General features: G+C 41.6%; 2 protein-coding genes across 6 annotated transcripts; one reads left to right on the top strand and one right to left on the bottom strand.

Moving 5' to 3' along the window:
- Positions 1-4,791: 4,791 nt before the first annotated feature.
- Positions 4,792-11,396, top strand: LOC138206462 (protein TsetseEP-like). The gene is made up of 5 exons (XM_069163192.1): positions 4,792-4,962; positions 5,060-5,153; positions 7,826-8,076; positions 8,623-8,820; positions 9,737-11,396. Exon 5 carries the CDS (start codon positions 9,744-9,746, stop codon positions 10,659-10,661), a length of 918 nt encoding a protein of 305 aa, XP_069019293.1. The 5' UTR covers positions 4,792-4,962; positions 5,060-5,153; positions 7,826-8,076; positions 8,623-8,820; positions 9,737-9,743; the 3' UTR covers positions 10,662-11,396.
- A 1,430-nt stretch (positions 11,397-12,826) lies between these two features.
- On the bottom strand, positions 12,827-22,309 carry terb1 (telomere repeat binding bouquet formation protein 1). Of its 5 annotated transcripts, XM_069163176.1 has the most exons (22): positions 21,929-22,285; positions 21,696-21,806; positions 21,407-21,538; positions 21,093-21,224; positions 20,789-20,849; positions 20,550-20,662; positions 20,254-20,382; positions 19,999-20,151; positions 19,765-19,896; positions 19,456-19,581; positions 18,975-19,105; positions 18,765-18,880; positions 18,539-18,667; positions 18,370-18,434; positions 18,140-18,217; positions 17,168-17,404; positions 16,452-16,535; positions 15,604-15,669; positions 15,477-15,518; positions 14,275-14,351; positions 13,308-13,463; positions 12,827-13,208 (listed from the first exon to the last, which is right to left on the bottom strand). In XM_069163176.1, the coding sequence occupies exons 1-22, from the start codon at positions 21,963-21,965 to the stop codon at positions 13,176-13,178; spliced, it is 2,340 nt and encodes a 779-aa protein (XP_069019277.1). In that variant the 5' UTR covers positions 21,966-22,285; the 3' UTR covers positions 12,827-13,175. The 5 variants fall into 5 exon arrangements, with proteins under 5 accessions (XP_069019277.1, XP_069019276.1, XP_069019278.1 ...); XM_069163175.1 differs by having other exon boundaries at positions 21,696-22,285; XM_069163178.1 differs by lacking the exon at positions 21,696-21,806 and having other exon boundaries at positions 12,828-13,208; positions 21,407-21,623; positions 22,245-22,309.
- Between the last annotated feature and the right edge of the window lie 2,446 nt (positions 22,310-24,755).

Genomic DNA, 24,755 nt, shown 5'->3' with positions numbered 1-24,755 from the left:
CCTTCAAAACAACACTAAGTAAAATCCATTGTAAGATAAATTTAGCTGGTTACTAGATTCTTAGCATGCTATTTCTGTTTAATCCCAGTTGTGTGTGTTTATGTTGTCAGTATTTCTTCTCCTCTCTAATATGTTTATGGTCATCTCCGGGTCCCATAAGATGCTACATCTCCCCTAATACAAATTCACATGTGATTTGCTGTGTGTAATGCCCCCCCCCCCCCCCCCCCCCCCCCGTATCTTCTAAGACCAAATCATCTGAGATAGAAGCGATCATACGTAAATAACCACATAATTTCTTAGAAAACTCTACACTTTCCACCAATCTGCCATTTGCGATGTTACATGTACAGGAAGTTGTGTGCTTTATGCTTATTTATCACCAAAACGTAAAAAGTAAAGATACCACACGGCCATCTCCAGGTCATGTGATAAATTCTAATCAAACACACAATCATGCACCTCAACAGAAAAACATTAACACAAACAACGAGTGAAAGACTGAACTCCACATTGTGCTCAAACACAACGGGAATAATTGGCTCCCAGACACTTTGCTGCAATCAAAGCCGAGCGGAAGCTAAAAGACCCCCTGAAAGGTAGAAATGATTTCCTCTTCTCCTCCTGTGTGCATGTGTGCGTGCGTGCGTGTGTGTGCGTATGTGTGCTTTGTGTGATGTGACATAAGACAAATTTAACTTTCACTACCATGGTCCTCGATACCATAATGAGATGGTGTTGCGTCTCTGCCAACAGATAACATCCTTTAGTGAAAGATCTTCATTCAACTTAAACATCCTACTCTTCCTAAATCTTGCCCTCTTGCGCCATATCGCCAATCACGAGAGGGGTTTCTGGGACAGATGGCCAATGGCAATGACCCTTACTCAAAGCAGGGTTAAGCCAAAGCAGAGAACCATCAGATTAGTCTGCTTCATTGCAGTTAGGGTCCTCGGAGTCTCTAACATGTGATGAGACGGCTGAGGATACTGAAAGTAGATAGAGAACTTTCCTGATCAACTCATTTATCTCCAGCTCAACTTTACATGTATATCATATATATCATCATATATGTAGAATTAAAAGTTAAATGTAAGCAGATCCAAGTGTTAAGAGATTTCAAATGAGGGTCATTACAACAACTCGATAAAAAAAACAGACATGATAGATAGATAGATAGATAGATAGATAGATAGATAGATAGATAGATAGATAGATAGATAGATAGATAGATAGATAGATAGATAGATAGATAGATAGATAGATAGATAGATAGATAGATAGATAGATAGATAGATAGATAGATAGATAGATAGATACTTTATTAATCCCTCAGAGGGACATTTTTTTATTTATTTATAACTTCAAGTTGTTGTTAAACTAAAAATAAACACAGTGCTGATGCACTCATGTTTAGTAAGTTTAGCAGACATTTTTGCCATGTTTGACCCACAAATTCAGCATGCAAGAAAAGCAGTGACAAGATTTACTCCATTAGCACACAGAAATCTTCTTAGCACAGCCTGATCTGTGGATGTGGCAGCAAGCCTGGAGGAGAGCGAGTCCAATGCTACTTCAGGTTCCTCAAAGAGCTTTTTAATGTGTGGATCAATTTAAAAATGAATTTAATTTAACATCATGATTTAGGATTGATAATGAGTTGTAGATGTTATATATTATTTTCATTTAGGTTTTTAGTAACAAACAAAAAATTGAGTTATTGCTGCATTTAAAAAGAGATGGATTGGAATAAGCTTTGCAAGGAAACTGTCTGGGAATCTCATGTTATACCGGTGGCATGTGTTTCACTGTAAAGCACCTAACTTTGTCCAGTAATTACTCATCTCTGCTTTGGTGGAATTTTTTTTTTTCTAGCAGCGTTATATAAAAAAAGAAGAAAGCCATAAGAGGGAAAAACTGTGGGTCAGTAATACAGTTATTTTTTTTTTTTAAATCCTCTACTGAGTGTCATCTGCTGTAAATAATAATAATCATAATATGTATGGAGATTTTGAGGATTTCTTTCATTTACCACTTGAGCCCTCTCGTTATTTGTTGTTCCTAAAATGCACTGAACTTGAGAGCTTTAGGGAAAATTACACTGTGTGTGCAGCTGGCTGTTAACATGCTCTTTGCCTTGAGGGTTTTTTTTTCACCCTTTTCCCCCACTTTTTAATTTAGTCAAATATACAAAGCTGGTCTTTGCAATCAAGGACTAAGCACTTGTAGGAAGGGGCTTTAGAGGCATAATTAAAAGGCCTGAGTGAGAGAGAGATGGCAGCTTTGGGTACAAAGTGACAGAAAGTGAGAATCTGATACAAGGTTGTTTTGAACATCAGTGATTGAAAGAGGGCGACAAAAGGATAGAGAGGAGAAAAAAGAGAACGGGGACAAAAAAAAAATGTGTCATGCAGCTCGACTCGCATTATGTATCTAACTGTTGGCCAGTAAGAAGACATACGAGGTTAGAAGCCATCAGTACTTCACTATAATATATGTCCACACGTACCCAGAGTGCATTTTAACAGTTAAGAAAAAGTATTCAATAAGTTTATCTGACTGTATCTTGGAAAACAAGTCAGAAAGTTTTTATGTTTCATGTTTTTGGTTTATTGCTGCTTTATCTTACAAGGATGAAACCCAATGTGCTCATCGAAAAATGTAAAGAGGAAACAAAACAAAAAAAATGGAATACTCTGGAAGTGAAATCAAAGAATTTGGGTGATCAGAATTGCGATGCAGTTTTAATCACAGAGCACACTACTCGAGACCCTGATTAATTCCAGCAAACTAATGTGTGTGTGTGTTTATGTAACTAGGAGATGGAAGGGAGTGAGTATTTGCAAATGATGATTGAACTTTGTGATTACGATACATTCATTAGTCTTTAAAACTGCATGATCTGTGCCTCTTCACAGTTATTTTAGAATTAACCAGCGCTAATGTGAATACAACAATTTGGGCACGTACCGCAGACTGTGATTTTTGTGCCACCAATTTCTGATTCACATCTGTAAACACATTCAAACTAAATTCCCCTTTTGTTAAAACAGCTTTTACATTTGACCCCACCAAGGCAAGCTGTAAAATCAAACTATATATAAATATCAAATAAAATGTATTGTTGATGTTTTGATTAAAGACACTTGGAGTAGCTAAATACAAGAAGAAGAATACATCTACTCAAATACTTTAAGTTGAAGCCATTGCAGTTTTATGGGTTCTTGTTCCCTTCAGTAGGCTATTTATGCTACAACTTAAAACTATTTTCAAGGGGGACATATTGAAATTTGTCACCTACTTCACAATTGAGAGCTTTAGTTAGCTCTTTGTAGATTCATTGACATACGACTTTAATAGGGTGGAACAGATTACTCCTTCCCAGTGACTCCTCATTTATCATCACATTTTTTTTTTAAATTTTGTTCTCACACACATTTTAACCCCTGGAGATTTTATTGCTTTCTGGGCGTCGAATGTTACAACTGTAGATTATGCCACAACTAATCACCCTCATGCACAGTCTGCTATGTTAAATCCTGAATTCAGCTGAGGAGACAAACACGGGTCAACTGGTGTGGCAATAGAATTTTGTTTCCTTAAAGACGTGTGCGTAGAAATTGTTATCTGCACAAAAATATAACTTGAAACTTAATCCGATGGTTCCTTACGCAATAACCATCTTTAGGTACAAAGCCACAAGGTCCCTGAAGATCCAGCCGCTGAGAGTAAACAACTGTCCAACCCCAGCACAGACTTGGACATACTGTATGGGATATAATGCAGCCGGAAGAGCTGATGCTAAACTCCATCTTTATCTCAGGCCCGTATGACAACAGATTAGAAGAGGAAGGAGAAGTATGAATAATGACCTCGTTAGACAAATGTCAGAAATCCACCCATAAGCCTTCAAAACAACATTAAGTAAAATCCATTGTAAAATCAATTTAGCTGGTTACTAGATTCTTAGCATGCTATTTCTGTTTAATCCCAGTTGTGTGTGTTTATGTTGTCAGTATTTCTTCTCCTCTCTAATATGGTTATGGTCATCTCCGGGTCCCATAAGATGCTACATCTCCCTTAATACAAATTCACATGTGATTTGCTGTGTGTGATCCCCCCCCCCCCCCTTCATATCTTCCAAGACCAAATCATCTGAGATAGAAGCGATCATATGTAAATAACGGCAGATAGAACTGCCTGAAAGTTAGTATAACAACATAAAACCTGTCTCGATGTTAAAGAAAGAAAGAAAGAAAGAAAGAAAGAAAGAAAGAAAGAAAGAAAGAAAGAAAGAAAGAAAGAAAGAAAGAAAGAAAGAGAAAGAAGAAAGAAAGAAAGAAAGAAAGAAAGAAAGAAGGAAGGAAAGAAAGAAAGAAAGAAAGAAAGAAAGAAAGAAAGAAAGAAAGAAAGAAAGAAAGAAAGAAAGAAAGAAAGAAAGAAAGAAAAATATATCGCATTTATTACTACAATTCACAAAACACAAAAACTTTTAATTAAAAAAAAAATGTTAAATCATAAATAATGAACAAAACAAGAAATCAACCTGTGCAAAGACTGACTAGTATTTTAAAAACCCATTTACATCCAAATAAAAGTGGAAAATTTGGTTTGGTTTTGGTTATTAAACCTGAATTGCTTCATTGAAAACTGTTTCGTGGTCATTTCCTGAAGAACCGGGCTTGTTTCATTCTTGTCCGCTGAGTGGCGGTAAAGACTCCGTCAACCCCCGTGTTGTCACGTGACTTCACAACCAAAGAAAACCCCTCCTGTTTCTCGCGTCCTTTTTACCTCATGGTTCGGCAGCATGAGCTCACTGCAGATGTGGAGATGACGTGAAGCTGTGCACGTTAACGTCGCCATGTCAGAAAGGCATCGCGCGCTGCCTTCATGGATGAAAAAAGAGGAGAAAGTGAAAGAGAAGGAGCCGCTGAGGACCAGGAGGAAACGGAAAACCGCGAGGTAGAAGGGCGTCAGAAACACACGAGTGTCGCTGTTGCGCTTAAGTTGAACTTTGTCAGTGCTTATGACGAACAAATGGGCTCTGATGTGTTTCCAGGGCTGCTTTCTACTGCATGAACGAGAGAGAGCTGGTAGAAGCAGCTGTTTCGTATCTTACCTGCGAGGGTGCGGCGCTCCAGATTCACCAGCAGGTGGCGGTATTTGTTTGTTTTTAACGTTTCTAAATGTAAAATTCTCCCCTTCTTCTTCTTCTTCTTCTACAAAGTTCTTCCTGAACACCCCACCCCCCCCCCCAAAAAAAAAAAAACCCCTGCTCTAACCAATAAATATCACAATGAAAACATACCATAAATGTGATATATGTGATTATACGCGTGAAAGTCAAATATGTATCCAGTACAAGTATATCCAGAATTTTTGCATTTAGCCCCTTAAAAATACAAAAAAAAAGCTCAACAATAATCATCACCATTTTTTTTAAGGGGTTATGAGATGCAGGTTGTTAGCTTCGTGTATAGATTAGACAAAAAAAAAAAACATGATGGGCTGATCACAACTGACAGACTTCATCTATTTTTAAATGTGAGGATAAAAATATACAATAAACCCTGATTACTTTTTGTAGTAAGTAGTTGTTGTGGTATATTGCAGCACAAGATGGCAGATTTTTCAAACAAAAAAAACCCAGAAGAAAACATCAATCATGTGTACAACTACAAATTATTTAACAACCATTTCTTAAGATCGGATTTAAAACTCCTCTTATCTTAAGGATAAGCAGCTTATTCCACCGACATGCAGCTATATATAATTATTATTTATTTATTTTTTTTCAAAAAACATGATTTAAACCTAATCGCAATAATATTTGTCAGTGTTGTTGGAATAGTTGTTTTTCACTAAATTGCAATGACTGGATAAGTCATTTTTAAGGTTGTTGTGTCCATTAATTTGACTTTCCTAGCAAGCAATTTTGTTTTGTTTACTTAACTTCTCTCTAAAATGCTATTTACGATACAAACATAGGTTGAACCACAGACAGTGAACTCCATAAAGAAGCGAGAGAAACCCACCACTTCGCAGATGAGGACAAAGTCAGTGACCGAGACTTTAGGGGACGAGTCCTCAGGCCGCGGTGACGACGTGCAGACGACATACGTTTCAGAAACGGACTCGGACATTGCAGAGGTGGAACCAGTGCCGTGCACCAAGAGCCCGCAGCGTCCTGGATCTGCGGGTCGGAGGTCACAACCAGTTCAGGATCATGGCGGATTAATGAACGCTGTCGTGGAGGCTGGGAAAAGAAAGGAACAGTCGCAGATGCTGGCAGATGCAGCAGAGGAGGACGATGCCTTGAGGCTTGTACGGGACATTTTTTTCTCCTGATAAATGAACTTTTTAAAGCATTTTCACGAAACTGAAAAAAACTTTTCTTAGACATCAAAGTGATGCCGTTGAGATGTCTAATTTGGCAGCGCTCCACAAGACGGTGGATCCAAAGAGAGACACCAATAATTTACCAATGCTTTTGCACTGAAACGAGGTGTAGATGCCGGCGTCTGCCTTTTAAATGGCATTAAAACCTCATGTCGGTGCAACAACTCGGTGTAACTTGACAAAATCTTCCGCGTTAATGGAGCTATAACGTCATTTCTGTTCCGCTGTACCCCCCCCCCCCCCGTTTTTTTGTTTGATTTAACGTGAAATTGTGGAAATTCCCTGGGACAACATGCTTATTCCACAGGGTTACGGAAAGCTTTAATGAGACCGAGAGGTTGATTTTTGTGTTTGGATACAAAATCCTTTGGTAACACCTGTGGTTATGTCACACTTTGTCACCGCAGAGGTTTGGTAACAGAGATGGTTTCACCAGAAGACATTAATGAGTTCACCGAGCACCACGTTGTAGCTGCACCTGTGGCCTCTTTGTAGAGGGAGAAACGGAAAAATAAAAAAAAGCCTTACATTTCTGAAATGAGTGATCATAGCGCATGTGTTCTTTTACTGTTCACAAGAAAGTATAGTTCAATTTGTGGCTGAATTAAATGAAGAAACGTTTTTTTCAGCTCTGAATTACAAGGGTCTTTTGGATGAGAGGTGAAATGTCAAAAAAAAAAACTCAATCATGTCCAGTTATCTTTGCATAACAGTTAGATTGACGATAACCTGTATGACTGACAATCTTCGTAAACAACACATTTTACTTTTTTTTTTTAATTTCATATACAAAAACTGTAGCAGCATTAATACGTTGCATCCTCTCATCTATTCACCAGCTGTGATTATCAGAGCGAACAGACCATTTTCTCGTTTTTAAGGAAATATTTATTTACATATTCAAACACAGCTTTCATTCTCTAGTTTGTGTATAATTCAATGACAGCTACAGCAAAAGAAGAACTAACATGTTAGTTAATCCGATTTAAAAAAAAAAAAAAAAAAGAAGAAGAAGAAGTACAGTTAGTCATTACATCGACCAGGTCATGGGTCATGGTTTTCATCAGCACATTACCCTAAAGCAAAGACTTCAGCACAAATAATGTTTAAAAAAAAAAAATAATAATTGCAAGTATTTCTTTTCATCGCAGTCCGGGTCCCGTGGTTGTGCTGAAGCAGGGGGCAGTCTGGACCCTTTTATTCCCAGTCAAACGTCAGACTCCATCCCGACACAACGGTCAGCACAGTAGTGATGACAAGCTCCAGCTGCACACTCACACAGATGTAGAATCCAATAGTCAAGTCTTTCCAACTAAAATGTGACCGATAAAGCTGCACGAAAACTATAATGCCAGCCAGGGTGAGGAAGCTCGATGCAGCCTGGCAGATCATGCTAAACCAGAGTACTCCTTTGTCTTTGGCACAGGTGGCGAACAGCATGGCCAGCAGGGCAAAGGCCACGAGCGCCACCGGAACGTATAACCCCAGAGTAACCAGCGCTGCGAGGATGTCGATATTGAGGGCCGATTCATCGCCGCTGAGTAAACTCCCGGACGGTCCGGTGCAGGACACCTCGCCGTGTTGAAGCGCTCGACAGAAGCGAAAGGGGCTGATGAGGACCTCATCGGAGACGACGAGCACGCCAGCGAAGAGCACCAGGGAGGTTAACATCTGAAGGTAGACGAGCAGGAGAGCCACAGAGATCCAAAAAGAGCGGAGGGAGAGAATGCTCTTCGTCCCCACGGCCCCTGAACTGCACATTTAATATCGATGTTGACAACAAAAAAAATCTATAAAAAAAAAACAACAATAATCATTCAGAGAAATACCGTGTTGTTTGTTAGTATATACACAAAAATAGTATTTAATGGACAAAACGGTACAAATGTAATGTTGCTTTATTATCTTACTTGTCTGATCTTCAGGAGTTAAGCTTTGAAACTGGAAGTCCGTCAAACCTCTCAGCATAACACGCTGATGCTTCAATAAATGTGTCACGGGTTTATTAATGTTTAACCTTGATCAGCTGATCAGTTTACGTCCCCAACAATGATCACATTACATATCTGGACAGCGGTGAGCGCTTTCAATAAATTCTCAGTTTAATAAGATCTGATTTCTGAACAGCGTTGTCAGGGGTAGACGTTGATCCGACGGTTGAATTTCACGTTTGATTGAGCCGGGCTTGTTTAAATGTTCTGTTTATTTACGTTTGATAACCAGCGACGAAATCGGTGTGTCCCCGGCATGACGGCCCCGGCGGGGCGGGGCGCGCGTAAAGAGCGTGGACGCGCGGCGCGCAGCGGCTCCGCTGGTGCCGCGCCTTCACAGACAGTTTGACGGACGGACTTCTACAAGTTGAGAGTACGACATCACCTTCAACTTGATCTACTTTTACTTCCAACGCAGAAAGTTCAGAAGGTTGGTTACGTGATGGCCGTTGTTATATATATATATTTTTTTTTTAACTTAATGTCATGACTGGAGTTTTTTTTTTTTTTTTTTTTTTTTTTTTTGTACTTCTGCACACTTTTGGACAGTTTTTTTTTAACAGTTTGTTCAGCACGACAGGGAGGCGGGGTCGTCTGTAAAAAGTTTTCTTTGTTCGTTTTGCTGTCACTAGCAATTGACTATCGATGACTATTAGAAGGCTAATATTCTTTTGTGTTCATAACTTCATTTTGGGGATGCGTGTCCTGTCATTATGTTAAGTAACCTGACAAAACTGTTGTTTAAGTTGCATGTGTATGGGTCCGTGGTACTGATAGACGCAGCTGGAACAAGGTGTGGTTCTTTTACAGAATATTTAGAAACGAAAAACAATGGAAAACTATAAACTATATGTTTCCCTTTAGAGGGGGAGGAGGCGTGTGAAGTGAAAATTCGCCAGTGGCAAACGTTTTCAGTGCACACGTCTGGACTTGTCCAGAACGTTGTTTTTGTCGTTGGATTAAATGTCTGCGTAAAAGCCAGCAGTGATTAATCAAACAAATGTTTTAAATGATCGTCGGACCGGTGCAGAAAGCTTCTCTACTCAGACACGCTCCTCTCCAGAAAACCACAGCACTTGTCCCGGGGAGGGAGAACATAGTGTACCATAACCCAAATCCGGACAATTAAAAGATAGTTTCTCTCTCTCTCTACTTTCTACTGTTTTTATAACCCTACTGTGTATTAATGAATTTATATTAAAGCACAATTAGTTTATGCAATATTTGGCCAAAGAGAAGATTGTATATATATATATTTTTTTTTTTTTTATTACCACTTCCAAAATATAAACTGACGTTTTAACTGTCTCAATTATGTTCAATCTCATTTTTGACCCTTTGTACAGGTTTGTCATGGGAAACGGGTTCAGCAGAAGGCGAGATGCCCCAGCCAACAGCGCTGAAACCGTGGCCACTGATCAGAAGTCTGCAAAGGAGCCGGCGACTCCTCAACCGGCAGAAGACTCTGGAATAACACAGACTCAGGATGTCGCCGAGACAGAGAATGTAGATGTGGTAGTGGGGGAGCCAGCGACAGTGGCGGCTTGTTTACCCAGCGAAGAATGTGTGTCAGAGTGTAAAGAGGGAGAAGCTCCAGCTGCCTCAGTCCCGGTGAATGCCGAATCAGAGCCTCCGGTTAAGGGAACTCCAGATCCAGTGCAGCCTGAAGCTCTGGTCTCAGTTAGCGAATCATCGCCTCCAGAACCAGAGCCGGTTGCGAAACCTGTTGTTGAACCTCAGCTTGCTCCTGAACCAGCCCCGGAGCCGGTCCCCGAACCAGAGCCGGAAGTTGAGGCGGTCCCTGAACCCGTCTTAGATCCAGCGCCAGCCCCGGCTGACGCTCCAGAGCAGCAGGCAGACCTGCTCACCCAAGAATCTCTCACTCAAGAGTCACTCCCTTCGGTTGACTTGGGTGTCCCTGACGTCACTCCCTCCCCGGCTCCCGTCCCCGTCCCCGTCCCCGTCCCGGTCGATGCAGACGAGCCGTCTGACATCCCAGCAGGTGAGCAGTGCCAAGACGGCGCTGAGGCCGCTGAGGGTTCCACACCGGAGCCGGAAACATCAGAACGTCTGGAACAGCTGATCAAGGTGGAGGCTGCAGGGTGCTTGGAGAAGTTCGGGAGTGATGTCGACGAGGAAAGCGTTCGTGAAATCCTACAGAACTTGGAGCTGAAAGGAAATGACCTTGTCAGTGACCTCATTCCATGTGATGTCACCATCCCCGATGACACTCCCATCATGGACATGAGCGTGCCCGCCGACTTGATGTGAATCCATCAACGATAATTCATGAAAGAAGTGAATGGATATTTTTTATGTGAACCCCCCCCCCCCACCCTCCCACCCCCACCCCCTTCTCTTTACCCTTTACATGAATTCTGTGCGGAGCAAAGAAACCATGTTTTTTTTTTTTCTCACTTTAAGTGCCCTAATTAAGGCAAATAACTGTTTCTTTTTTTTTTCTTTAAATGAACCAAATTTGCCAAAAGAGCTGTGGAACTAACTGAAGTGATTACTAAATAGTGATACTTTTCTGTTTTTAATGCATAAAACCGCCTTCTTATGTGCGGGTGGGGTAAAGAGGCTCCAGCAGCACAGGGACTACAAGTATACTGTTAGACAACAGAGATCTTCCTCTGTGCAAGCTCACGAGCAAAAATAATCTCATTTTTGGGACTAAGGAAATATGTTCCATTGCTATATAATAACCCTGTACGTAAAAATCACTTAAGTACAAAGGGTCAAATCTTTCTGAGGAAAATATGCCGAGTGTGCTCATTGAAAGAGAAAAGGTCAGGGACAAAGAATGCAACCTAAGATGGCGACAGTTCCACTTGTGTAAGCGGGATACAAGTGTCCAGTCAACATTTATGTCTTATCATTATCATGTTCGGACTTTGCGGTAATCCTCTAAAGGTGATTGTCACCTTACTGTATTTTAAATACAATAAGAGGATATTTTAATTCAAGTAGTTGCTTGTGAAAATAAAAATGGTATTCCATATGTGTTATGGTCACGCTCCCTGTTTCTTTTTTTTCTTTTTTTTTTAACTAAGAGAATATATGATAAGAGATAGAATACTGTTATCGCATGTCGGAAGAATCTGGGAATGTAAATTGGAAAGAAATATCGGATCAATATAAAGGCTAGCCGGCACGATCGATCTCGGATGAACTCTTTGCACAGCTACAGATTAGGGATCTGTCAGAGAGTTTCACACTGGAGCTTTCTCCATCGCAAAGCACATTGGAACAACATACTAGCACACGTATGGGACACATGGGAATCCAATTCTAGCGAGTACAGCCCAGGTCACGTAAGAGAGACAGCGTCTTGTAACAATTCTCGTGGGAGAGGGGGGCGCAAAGGGGAGGGAGGGAGGGAGAAGCGCAGCGACCGGGCCGCATTCTTTCCAGAGGAAGGAGGTTTTCGGGGGGTCCGGGTCAAAAGTCTTCAGTGCGACTGCGTTTCAGTCCATGAGAAATGTGCTCCTCGCATGCCGCTCCCACCACACTCGGCCTGCCCTCACACTATCCCAACATTTTGACCAAGCAGTCATCGGACTGGTATGAGAGGCCACTTCTGCTTTAGGCCTGCCTAAAACTGAAAAAAATAATAAGACGCTATTAAATACGAACTCCGGTTTGACAGAAACGCAGCCTAAAGGAGGGGACGTGCGACTCCGCCGCGACGGCAGCGAGAGTGGAGCTGCTGCTGCTTGCTGCTGCTGCTTGCTGCTTTTCACGAGGGCAATTCATGAATCTCCTGCCCAGTTCAATAATCGTATGGACTCAAAACATTTAGCCTTGTCCGGACACACCTAACTTTCACGGCCTACGCCTCGGGGCATGGCAAACGGGTAAGTCCGTGTTTGGCAACACACTGATGAGTCCCTGTAGAGTGGGAGAGGCACTCTTCAGACAGTGATCTCAGTCAAAGCTCAGCTTTAGCAAATAATACAGTTTGCAGACGGAGCTTCTTGATGCACACCGAGAATAGATAAACAGCATGAGTTGCACTATTTGCGATTCCTGTCATACCAGAGGCTTTGGACTCAATAAACAAAAGTGCTGGACTCGAGTCCCCCTCTCTCCTTGTTGATTTCCTGTCTCTGTGGACTTGTGATGGCCGGAGCACAAAAGCAAAAGAAAACAGAACTTGGTATTTGATTTCATCTCACCATCTATGAAGGAAGTAAGACAATTAGGATTTTTAAGGCTCGAAGTGGAAGTGAAAGAAATACAGTTTCTTCTTTACAGAATTATTCTGTTTCCCCCCCCCCCCCCAAAAAAAGGAACTTCCTGTTAATATCTTTAAATAAATCACAGATAAATGTGGTGTCACTCTTTCATAAATTCGCTGAGTCAAAATACATGTAACCATACTCACTTCTGCCGGACTAGATTTTATGGCATTTTGGCAATTTTTTTCTTACAAAAACTCCCAACAGTTTTCTGATTTATTCTCAAATGACACTTTATGCGATGAATGCAAAGCATGAACAAATACATTCAAACAAACTGTGTGCAGTAACATTTTCTTAAATCCCGTTTCAATGAATTAAACATGAAGACAATGAAACTGTCGACTCAAATAATTTGCAATATCTGTCAAAACACAAAAACCTGTCGCAGAAAGTATTTTAAGTGAGTCATTTTTAAGTATAGGGAGTATATATTGCTTTAGATTATCAGAGTGCCATATGATGGCCTTGCAGATAGATCCAGGCAGGATATTCACAGAGGGCCATTACTCAGGAGTGACTCAGGATCTCAGGACGAAGGTTATTCACTGCCAGTGTCTTGGGCTTCACCACACTGAAGGCACAAAAAACAAGAAGAGAAATTAAGGGAGGTCATCTCTTTGCACTTTGACAGTTATTTTGGAAACTACCTTATTCAAGATTGTGTCTTTACCATGAGCCGCCTGTATTTCTTGGCCAGGTCAACGTTGCTGCGTCCGGGCTGGAAGGGGTACGACCACAAGATGGAATTCCAAGAGAAGCCAAACCTCTTTACTCCGGACAAAAGGTAACACACCTCCTCACGGCTAAAGTCCTTCCGGTTCCTTCTCTGTGAGGATTCCACATAAAGACAGAAGAGATAAAAAAAAAAAGATGTTGTAAAGATTAGAGAGTGTGTCAGCTGGAAAGGAGACTGGGGATTATGGCACGAATAACGTGCATGAACACCCACTTGACATAACAAAATACTGTATAATTCATCTACATAAGTACTGTACTGACAACTTCTTCGGCATAGTTTATCCTTTCACAGAGTTTCGGACAATCACAGCGTACATGTACTAAGCAACTGTTGATACATTTTCTCTACTTAATCAAATTTTAAATAAATAAAGTAAAAGAATATGTGCTTTCAAAACCTCTGTTGCTTATTATTCCCACTGAAAAATAATCCGCTCAAATTGGCTGTGACCAATATTACCAAACACACTGGTGGCTTTGCAGATTTCAGCTCATTAACAGCACATTGCATACATTCTCTCAAGCGTACTGTATACATGTTAACTGATTGCAGCCCACTGCAGATTTGTCCTGTAGTATTCTCGAGACGATCAACCTCCCTGTGATTGTCTTCAGATTTGGTCAAATAAGACATACTTTACAACATCTTTTGGTCTTTGTACTGTGCATTAGAGTCTACTTTAAATCAATTCGGTATCTTAGTATATTTATTTTTGTTTGTTCGCAGTGTGTGTGCAGGCACTGATTTGAGAAAGCAGTGTCAGCGTTCATCGACACTACTCTTCAATGCCTTTGACGCACTGCAGCATGTACAGTAGTCACGGCACTAAAAGCTGTTGGAAAATATGGCATCATGAAAATATCAACACATTTTTACCAGAAAACTTTCAAACTCTTACAGTGGAGCACTGGTCTGTGCTCGTCTTTGGCTGATCATCAAGAGCACAATGTCCACTGTTATTTCCTTTTCTTCTTCCTGTATTTAAGACACAAAACAGTGTGTGTGTGTGTGTGTGTGTGTGTGTGTGTGTGTGTGTGTGTGTGTGTGTGTGTGTGTGTGTGTGTGTGTGTGTGTGTGTGTGTGAAAAATACAAAGAGAGTTCCAGGTTTTACAACTCATCTGTTATAACATAGCAATTGTTCCTAAACTTAATAAAGAGAGACATTAGCTCTTTTGTTTCTTGTTCTACTACTCATAAGAGTGATATTACAAAATCTGGTGCAGGTAACACAGCTCTGCCAAAAACAAGAATACAGGAAAAGGGAAGGGAAGAGAAGAGAAGAGAAGAGAAGAGAAGAGAAGAGAAGAGAAGAGAAGAGAAGAGAAGAGAAGAGAAGAGAAGAGAAGAGAAGAGAAGAGAAGAGAAGAGAAGAGAAGAGAAGAGAAGGAACAGAAATGAGATAGGAAAATAATTATGGGGAGAAGAGAGCAGTGGAAAAAACAGCAGAACATGAAGAAAATGTGGACTGTGCAGTGGAAGAAAAACTATTCTAAGTATGGACTCTCACAAAGTGTGCACTGGAAAAAGCATTTGGCTACGAGGTAAAAAAAAAAAGAAAAAAAAGAAACAGTAAATCTCAGCATGACAGCACAGAAAGACTGCACTATAAAACAGCGCCTGTCCACTGCAACGAGCGACATCGTACTCAGACGATGTGAACTGAGAGAAGTCTAAATGCTCGAGGAAGGGAACGGCAAAAATAAATATAAATAAACAAGTTCAATATGCAATGTTGTAAATGTGACGCAAGTGAAGAATATGTTAAATCATAATAATGTCAAAATCCTTCTTCATAACATAAAAGCATCAGAATAAACCTCTCTCTCACTCACACACACACACACACACACACACACATACACACACTGTGTTATACAGAGTGTGAAACAGCTTAATACAGCTGTGCAGCTCTGAACCAGCTCTGGCCTGCACTGTGAGAACACTGGCTGCAGTTCAACATTCCTCCTGCTCTTTGGTTCGTCTGCCGTCAGGAACACATTGTGGAAGACAGCTCCCACCACTGGCTCCCAATCACAACATTCACACACACGCTTTAAGTAATCAACTGTAAACACCCAGATCTGCCATCGCACATCTACCTTCAGGAAGACGCTGCCTTCTTAGGGGAGTCAGACGTGGACCTGAGAGGAGGGATGGGATCAGTGTTGCTGAATATGGAAAATAAAGGAAAAAGGGTAAAGGACAATGGATGATAATATCTCATACCAGTACTGTTGTAAGGGATGAATGTCTCCTCTTTCCCTCTACTGCGCAGTGGAGCCAAAGTGAAACCTGTGAAGAATAAGATATTCAGATTACACATTGACAGATGTCACGGTAGATTGATGGCCTACATTTACAGCAAACAGCAGATGTGTTCGGATCATTTGTTTTGCTTTCAGGAACATTATTTGTTGTGTTACGACTTGTTTTTCCTGTGTTTTGTTATACCAGGAAGACTTAGCTTGCAGGGTTAATAAAACATGTTGGTGCTGTTGCTCTGTCGCTTAGTCATGGTTTAAAACAGGTCCAGCTAAGGTGAAATTGACAAAGAGTCTAACAGGTTCAACTGCTAAAATGCAGCAAAGCTGTCTGCGTGAGCCTCCGAGCGCAGGTGTGTCAGAGACCGTCAACATCGTGTACTCTCTGGCGTCAAATGGCTCGGCAGCGTGTGACACTGCTTTCCATATTTTTTTCCACATTGTTGTACATTTATTCAATACGAGTAAATGATTGTGATCGTGTGATGTTGTGGGCACAGTTACTGACATTTGCTAATGAATTTAGTTCCACTAAACAAAGTAGTGTTTCACCCACGTGAATCAATAACATATTAATAACATGGCAAATATTGACACAGCAACGGTGCTTCAGATTTTAACCCAGACACACCGTAGCAGAGACAATGGCTTAGCCCCGTTTTGTCTTGTACTTGTGCAACATTTTAGTTTATTTGCGTTTGATCTATTTACGTTGTACAAATATTTAGTTCAAAATGATTTGTTTATTTGTTAGATCTAGGACGACTCAAACAGTGCTTTGTGGGTTAAATTGATTTGCTGCATAATTCTTACCGTTGTACTTCTTCCAGAAGTGTTGTGGCTGGAAGCTCTTGCCATTCCTCGCTCCTTTACTTATGGGGGTCAGACAGACGTCTTCTACAGTGGAGGAGAAATCAGTCCTTTTATAGCAGTAGGTAATGATTGGAATGTGATGTGTGTTTCTTTTTTACGGAAAATAAAATTGATTGTTCCACAAAAAAACAGGATAAAAACTAAGAAAAAGTTCAGGGGGGACTTACAAGTCTACAAATATTTAAAAAAAAATATGGCCTTTCAATGCTTTCAGGCAATGACAACATGAGAAATTATGATAATTCAGTGCACCTATGACGTAGTGTAAATTACAAGCAGAGTCTGAAATGAAGCCCACACCCATGTCCTAATATCTTTATATCGTATGTCCTCCCAATTGCAGTGCTATTCAACCCATTTTGCAATAGCAGCTTCATCAACAAAATGAAAAACTTTAGAACCTGGGAACAAATGAAAAGTAAAAACAAAAGACTGGGCTAATATTATTTGGCTGTTATCTGAAGTGAACCAAAAAAACATAAAAGGACATTTTGCTGACTCGTAAAATATTTCTTTCAACGATCAATTCCATTATCATGTTATGCTTCACAGGAGATATTACTGGAGCGTCCTCTTTATTCATTCAGATTGCGAAACAGGAAGTAGACCCGATAAAGTAGATTTCATGTGTAAATTCAACTGTTGAAGCCTCTTACTGCTCCAGTTTTTGCAGTTTTTCTGTGGTTCTGCTGCTGAAAGTGTCTCGGTGTTTGCGTCTGTCTGCTCCACAGTGTTGTCCTGCTGCTCCTTCCTGAACACAAGGTTGCAGTGACGCACCCTGAACCTCTCCATTGCCTCTCGGAGAACCTTGTGCATGTCACAGCTGTGGTAACAAGAGCTTTGGAGAGACGCAAAAGTGCGACTGGTCACGTCCTCAAAAGATAACACACAACCTGAAAGAGAGAAAAAAAAAAAAAAGAGTTACACGAGGACCTTACTTAAAAAGAAATTCTGAAAGTCCGGTGTTTACATTGTCTGAATGAGCAAGTTTAAGCAGTGTTAATACAATGATGATTATCTAAGTGTCGTTATCAGGCAGTTCCAAAAAAAAGTGCAGATATGTGGATGTCAACAAGACACTTAAAATATACTTAAAATAACAAATTACACTGACCCAAAACTTTGTGTCTGAACCTACTTTACTATATTGGTTTATTCTTCATAAATAATTTGTCTCTGCCAACAAGTCAAGTTGTAGTTTGCATTCATGTTTTGTCCAGACTCATACGATACAGGTAGAGAAGGCTTTGAAATTATGGCACTGTTTATGAGAATAGGACGTGAGGGAACACTGACCTTTGACCAGTAAAATGTAATCATTTCATTCGTGGGGCTTGAACGCTTGTAATACATTTCAAGAAATTCCCCAGAGGCATTTCTGATAAACCGTGTTCATGACAGTGGGACAAATGAACGTGACGAACACAGTGAGCTTGATCTTTTGTCTTTCGCAACCAAAATCGAATCAGTTCATTGTTCACACAAATATGAGAGCTATACGGACAGACAGAAGGACAACCCTAAAACATAATGCCTGCAGATGTGGCTACAGCACCTGTTTAAACTCTCAACAACCAGCTGATAATACAAGATAGATCTCACTGAAGGGCAGCTTCATATTCTCCTACCTGCACACCGGCTATGAGAGACTGAGTGTTCCTCCACAGGGTTTCTCCCCACTTTACTCATCTCACTGCCTTCTAACCCTAAACACAAAAATATATTACTTGAAAAAAAATAGATTTTTTTTTTTTTTTTTTTTTTTAGAAACCACACACTCACTGAAAACAAAAATTAAAGCAATCAAAAAATAATAAATCAATAACATATGGTACAGGCATGAGTCTGTATATCTTACTTTCAGTATATTTACTGTCCTTTGGTTTTGTGTGCCTCACTGGTAACGGGAGCTTAAAGAACTGACTAAACAAAAGCAGACAGAAATGTAAATGTGAAAGCAATCATTAATCATTTAACCCCAGTTTTTTCTGAAAAATAAGTAATCAACACTGAGCACGTTTACTGACCTGTTTGCCGTACGCTGCTCTCCGCCTCCCTCTAGTGACTGAACATGATAGGACGTGAGGTTTCCTGTATCTTTGCACACTGACCACCACAGATCTCCTCCACTGCTGTCAGCTTTCTCTTCCTGAGGACTTAAATTTGAGATCATTTTTCACTCTTCTTCTCATTCTTGTTATGTTTCTGACCGTTTGGGGTTCAGTGCTGCTGTCACCACTTGCTGGTACGTACTTAAGCATGGGGACGGTTTCAATGGCCTCCTTCCTCTGCGGCAGTAGAGGTAAAGCCGGGGGTAGAGACAGCAGGCCTCGCTTCTCAGTTGAATGTGGCGAGTCTTCCTGCTCACCCTCATGAAGACGAACATAAACGCACATCATTCGTCACCATGACACATGCGGGTCAGACTGCAGCAGTGTGAGTGAGCGCGCGTCTAATCTTCACCTGCGTTTTCTCGAGCAGTTCAATCCTGTGCAGCAATTCTCTGGCTGATCTCTTGAAGCCTTCTATGTTTGAAGGGGGTTCCACATTTTCAATCTGTTTTTCTGTCAGACCACCAACTCCCGAGCACGTGGCTTCTCAAACAAGACAAATAGATCATTATGACGGCTCCTTGGCCTACATTTACCCCAAAATTATCCAATCACTCATTCATTCTACTTACTAACTTAACTAACACGAAAATGTACAGAACTAACTCGTCATAAGGGAAGGGAATACAAACACTGCTGTAAATAAAAGTATGCTGTTCTAAAATTTACACATTCAAATCTACACATGTCAATATATTCGAAAATGGAGGGAATTCATGCATTTATTTGGGCAATGTTGCAAATAAAGGGCCTGTGTTACATGGTAACTGACAATGCTAAATAACAACGTCAAAGAGTGACCCTGAAACGTAATGAAAACGGCTTTGACTTACTGGCCTGTTTGCAAGTCTGCAATATGAATGTGGCAGCCTTTCTAACCTCCTCGCACGTGTCCTCGGCGAGTAAAGTTATGATAACGGGCAGGCCTCCACACTGCACCAGCTGGAACTGGTGCTCCTCTGCACAGCCAAATAAGCACAACGTTTTGAAAAACAAACATGGACTGTGTGTTGTAATCTGATTAGAAGGATGACTGTCAATAGCTGCACTAAGTGAGATCCTCTACCTGCTTAAAATATAAATTGGACAACACTTAGAGAAAGCGTTAAACACAAAAATAGTGCACTGCTGTGCAGTCTCACCAGAGGCCTCCGTGCAGTGGCCCAGGGTGAGCAAAACAGAGAGTCTGTCCTTAGGATCCATGTGTGGGCTCACCAGCAAAGATAAAAGGTGGGACACTACGCCATACTGAGCCAGGCCTGAGGCCAGAGCAGCTACAGATAAGACAGTGAATAAAGGTCACTTTAAATGTCTCCTTTAGGTTGTTTGAATGAACTGGTAATGTGTATGTATATGTGTTTGAGAGCAGGACGCACAGTTTTCAGTAATGCAAGCTGACAGGGCCTTGGATGTAATGACAGAAAGCTGGCAGAGCAATAAGCTTGTATCTGCGGCAGAAGCTAGACGAACCAGTGCAAGAGTGAGAGTTTCCAAACCACCAGAGGCAGAAAAACTCTCCTGAACACAGGCTGCAAAAACAGAAAGTGGTGAACATTCATTAAGTTGAATTTTAACATCAATTTAGATCGTTTTTCCGAATCAACAACAACAACAACAACACTTTGACTTACAGTTGTTGGCAACTGTCATTGCTATGAAGGAGCATATGGGTTGGAAAATCTCAGTGCGGGGCAGAGAAATCTGCTGAAGCCAAGTTTTTATGATGGAAAAGGCTGCCACGCAAAGACGCTGACCGTCCTCTGCAATGAAAAGAAAGACATGATTGAGTAAAGGCTGCTTTTGCTCCTATCCCACATATAAACTAAATGCAGGCTTGACCCGAATGCTGTTGCCAGCATTACAAGCAAATCAGTGATTTACATATTACCTGCTCAGTACGATAAACAAACAAACAAGATAATACTACCATTCTGGGGATTGTTGACACATCCACAGAGAGCACTTGACACAGATGCCCAAAGTTGGTGAGTAGCATTAGCTGCTTTCAAAGTAGCTTCATTGGAGAAGGGGAAATGGGTCCTGCAAAAATATACACTTACTATAAGCTACGGTGAGTTTTTACTAAACTCTGCAAACTTACGTAAACTTGGTGAGGCTGATGTCAGGCTACATGAGATTACATGAGTGTTCAGTATCACAAAGTACCTGAAGAGGTCTAGAAGAATATCCAGGCAGCCACTGTTTTGGGCTAAAGTCTGTCCTGATTCTGCAATAGGACACAGACGGGGCTTCAAACATGTGCATAAACAAAAGCAAGGTAATCCTACTTTCAGAAGTCGATAAAGAATTATTTCTCTCTGCTATACTTTGCTCCACATACTTTACAAGGAACATCAGCTTGAAACTTAACCGGACCAAAGAAAAGGTCATGTAAAGTGAAAGACAGACGTGCTGAGAAACGTGACAGTCAATCCCGTAGCTTCAACTCATTCTGGAGCCTTGATCTTACTGTTGTTGGCCACCAACACAAACAGCAAGTAGACGGTCACTCTTTTCAGGGTCAGCGGGACGTCTTCTTTCAGCAACCAACCAGCAAGGTCTGCAAATGTCTCCTTTCTGCACAGAGAACTCTTGCAATACACTACCAGAAGGAAACATAAATACTATATTGTCAACATGTAAAATTAGAATTTACTTTTGAAATGATTTGCACGTGAAAAATAACACATTCCACCGACACATCAACGTCCTTCGCCCTTCACTGTATTCTTTAAAGCACGTGCCCCTGAATTGAGATGACACACTTCACACACAGCTGCCTACCGTTGGCCTCTGCCAGCGTGCCGAGCGTAAAGAGTGCAGTCTCCTTAACATCTGGATGGACAATACTCGATTTGGAGAGGTTATACACGAAAGCCACACCTCCCATGTCTCGAAGCAGGTCCACATTGTCCTCTGTAAATTATGAAAATGTAATGTGACTCAGACAGTGGACAAGTACCAAATGTGTCCAAACAACACATCGTACAGACGGACGGAGCTGTGTTAGGTGGTTAGGGACAACAAGGTGTTGTTTCTGTCATTGTTCACTACAACCTCTCGTCACTATTACCTCTCTTTTCGCAGATTGAGTGAATGGTGAGAAGAGCTTGTTTCTGTAAATCAGGACATTTCATCTGAAATTTCAGACACTCGAGCAGCAAAGTGAGATCTGTCTTTGTGGCTGAAAGAAGAATGATGACATTAAACCAGTTTAACATAAATGTGTGACCGTACAATCCCATTTTTTTTTTGTCCACGTACAAACACCAAAAGAAACTGGAGTTGGCGACCAATGTCACTTACCATTACAGCTGTTGCTGCAAACCCCTGTCGTATTCATTTCACTCTGTAAATGACCGAGTCTTGAAGACTAGTATCTGACTCGCTTAATATTATAAGGACACCGTCTTGATTCCCATATTTAGCCAACACTGACGTTAATAAATGCTATTCCCAGAGCTAATGCGAGCTAGTTGTTGCTAATCTAGCGAATTAACATACATTTTAAGTATATAAGTCCAGTCTTACAAAGCACAATTTGTCTTCCCGCTGCTGTCCTAACAAACTAACTTCGCCAGTACTCCTTAACTGTCGCCGAACAGAAATTAGAGTAGGATACGGTGATTAAAAAAAAACAGGAGTTCACTTCAAGCGTTTGTCTTCTAGGAATCACGACGGAACTTTAGACCTCCGCGTTACCACGGAAACGAGCGTAGACCTCCGCGTTACCACGGAAACGAGCGTAGACCTCCGCGTTACCACGGAAACGAGCGTAGACCTCCGCGTTACCATGGAAACGAGCAAGACAGCCCACAGCCACTACAAATGTTAAAGTACAAGCAAATGGGATTAGTTTTTTTTTTTACTCACGCTGATGAATGAACGCAAAATATTTGGCCTCGGTTTGATGACAAATATATATTTTGTTTAAATGTCTATAGACCAAAGATTCCTTTCTGTCACTGCAGTAAAGGAGTGCTCCGCAGTGGTAAAGCCGACATTGTGTTTTCATTTCCCCTAAATGAATGTAGTTTTGTTAAAGACGACCTCAGAGGGAGAAGAAGCTCCTGAAAGGTGAATATAAACGGAAAGTGGTGTAAATATTGTGCGATTCTGTGTTTACAATAATACAACATATATGTATGCCGTATCATATTACTTATATATAGGTCGTATTATCAACTATTCATCCTAACTCCACCGTACCATCCCGGACTGTACGCCGCTTCCCCAACAACGAGCCGTGGATCACCAGTGACCTGAAGGTGCTTCTTAATCAGAAGAAAGCAGCCTTCATGTCTGGGGACAGGGAGGAAGCTCAGGAGAGTGCAGCGCCACCTGAAGGAGAAGATGAGGGAGTGCAAGGACTCCTACAGGAGGAAGCTGGAGGTCAAACTCCAGCAGAACAACGTGAGGGAGGTGTGGACCGGGATGAAGGAGATGACTGGGTTCAAAGGGAGAGAGAGACAACCAGGGGGAACCTGGAGAGGAACAATGTTTCTTCAACAGGTTTAGTTCACCGCCCTCATCTGTCTCCTCCACACCTCACACCTCCCAAACACCTCCGCTGCCTCCCCCTCTCCCCCCTATGCCCCCCCTGGTGAACTGCATAGATCCCTCAATCTCAAAGGGCTCTTCCTCCATTGACACCTTGACCCCACCCCCCCCACCCCCCACACACACCCCTCTCTGTGACTCTGGACTGGAGCTCCTCAGGGAACTGTTCTGTCCCCCTTCCTGTTCACCTTGTACACCACTGACTTCCAGTACAACTCAGAGTCCTGCCATCTGCAGAAGTTCTCTGATGACTCTGCAGTGGTCGGGTGTATGAGGGATGGACGGGAGGACGAGTACGGGGCAGTAGTGGAGGACTTTGTGGAGCGGGCGGGAAGAAATCACTTGCTCCTGAACGTGGCCAAGACCAGAGAGATGGTGGTCGACTTCAGGAGGAAGACGATGGCTCCACAACCGCTGAGAGCTCTGGGAGAGGAGGTGGACGTGGTGGAGGAGTACAAGTACCTGGGTGTCTCTATGACAACAGACTGAACTGGAAGACCAACATCAACGCTGTCTACAAGAAGGGGATGAGTCGACTCTTTTTCTTGAGGGAACTTCGATCGTTCAATGCGTGCAGGGAGATGTTGGAGATGTTCTACCAGTCTGTTTGTGGCCAGTGAACTGTACTTCGCTGTGGTCTGCTGGGGGAGAGGAGGGGGAGGAGGGGGAGGGAGGGAGAGAGGGGGAGCAGCATTGGAGCCGGAGACACCAACAGACTTAACAAACTGGTGAAGAAGGCCGGCTCCATCATCGGCTGCAAACTGGACAGCCTGGAAAAGGTGGTGAAGAGGAGGACGCTGAACAAACTGTTATCCATATTGGATCATCCTGACCACCCTCTCCACCACGTTCTCCAAAATATTCCTCCACCTCCGCTGTCACAAGGACAGATACAGGAGATCATTCCTGCCGACCGCAATTAGACTGTACAATAACTCACCTCTGGCAAAATCCATCACACAACAATAACACTGTTGTCTGTGTTTCTTGGTTGTTTGTATATAATATATATAGATATATATACTGCACTGTATATACTGTGCATTTTATATTTTATATTTTTTACTGCTATTTTATTGCTTTTCTATTATTCTACTATTATCTTATTGCTTCTGTATGCTGCTGTAGCGGAAAAAAAATTCCCCTCTGGGATTAATAAAGTAACTACCTAACCTAACCTAACCTAACCTAACCTAACCGGGTAGAGGAAAGGCTGTGTTTGTGAATGAAGGTGCAGACAAAAGGCTGTGTTTGTGAATGAAGGTGCAGACAAAAGGTTGTGTTTGTGAATGAAGGTGTAGACAAAAGGTTGTGTTTGTGAATGAAGGTGTAGACAAAAGGTTGTGTTTGTGAATGAAGGTGTAGACAAAAGGTTGTGTTTGTGAATGAAGGTGCAGACAAAAGGTTGTGTTTGTGAATGAGAGTGATACTGCTGTGCCAAACCAAAAGGTCACAGGAGGGGGTCGGCAACCTGTGGGGTCACATACTGTTGTTCTTTGAGTCATAAACAGGAACAGACGGCTGTCCCGAGGACTCCAGGGTATGAAGGAAGACAACCCCCACCTCGACCAAC

Source organism: Embiotoca jacksoni, unplaced genomic scaffold (assembly GCF_022577435.1).
Source record: "Embiotoca jacksoni isolate LCO1_2020_lvr unplaced genomic scaffold, fEmbJac1.0.p SCAF_3, whole genome shotgun sequence".
Taxonomy (NCBI): Eukaryota; Metazoa; Chordata; class Actinopteri; family Embiotocidae; genus Embiotoca; species Embiotoca jacksoni.
Note: the sequence above shows the minus strand (reverse complement) of the source record. Positions and strands in the feature narration are given on the sequence as shown.

Bases quoted from the DNA above. Each gene is read 5' to 3' on its own strand.
- LOC138206462 (XM_069163192.1), top strand. From the start codon at position 9,744: ATGGGAAACGGGTTCAGCAGAAGGCGAGATGCCCCAGCCAACAGCGCT.
- terb1 (XM_069163175.1), bottom strand. From the start codon at position 21,867: ATGGGATTGTACGGTCACACATTTATGTTAAACTGGTTTAATGTCATC. The intron at 21,225-21,406 runs GTAGGCAGCTGT...TCCTTCTGGTAG, and splicing joins CACGCTGGCAGAGGCCAACG to TGTATTGCAAGAGTTCTCTG. The intron at 19,897-19,998 runs GTGCGTCCTGCT...TCTTATCTGTAG, and splicing joins AGCTTGCATTACTGAAAACT to CTGCTCTGGCCTCAGGCCTG.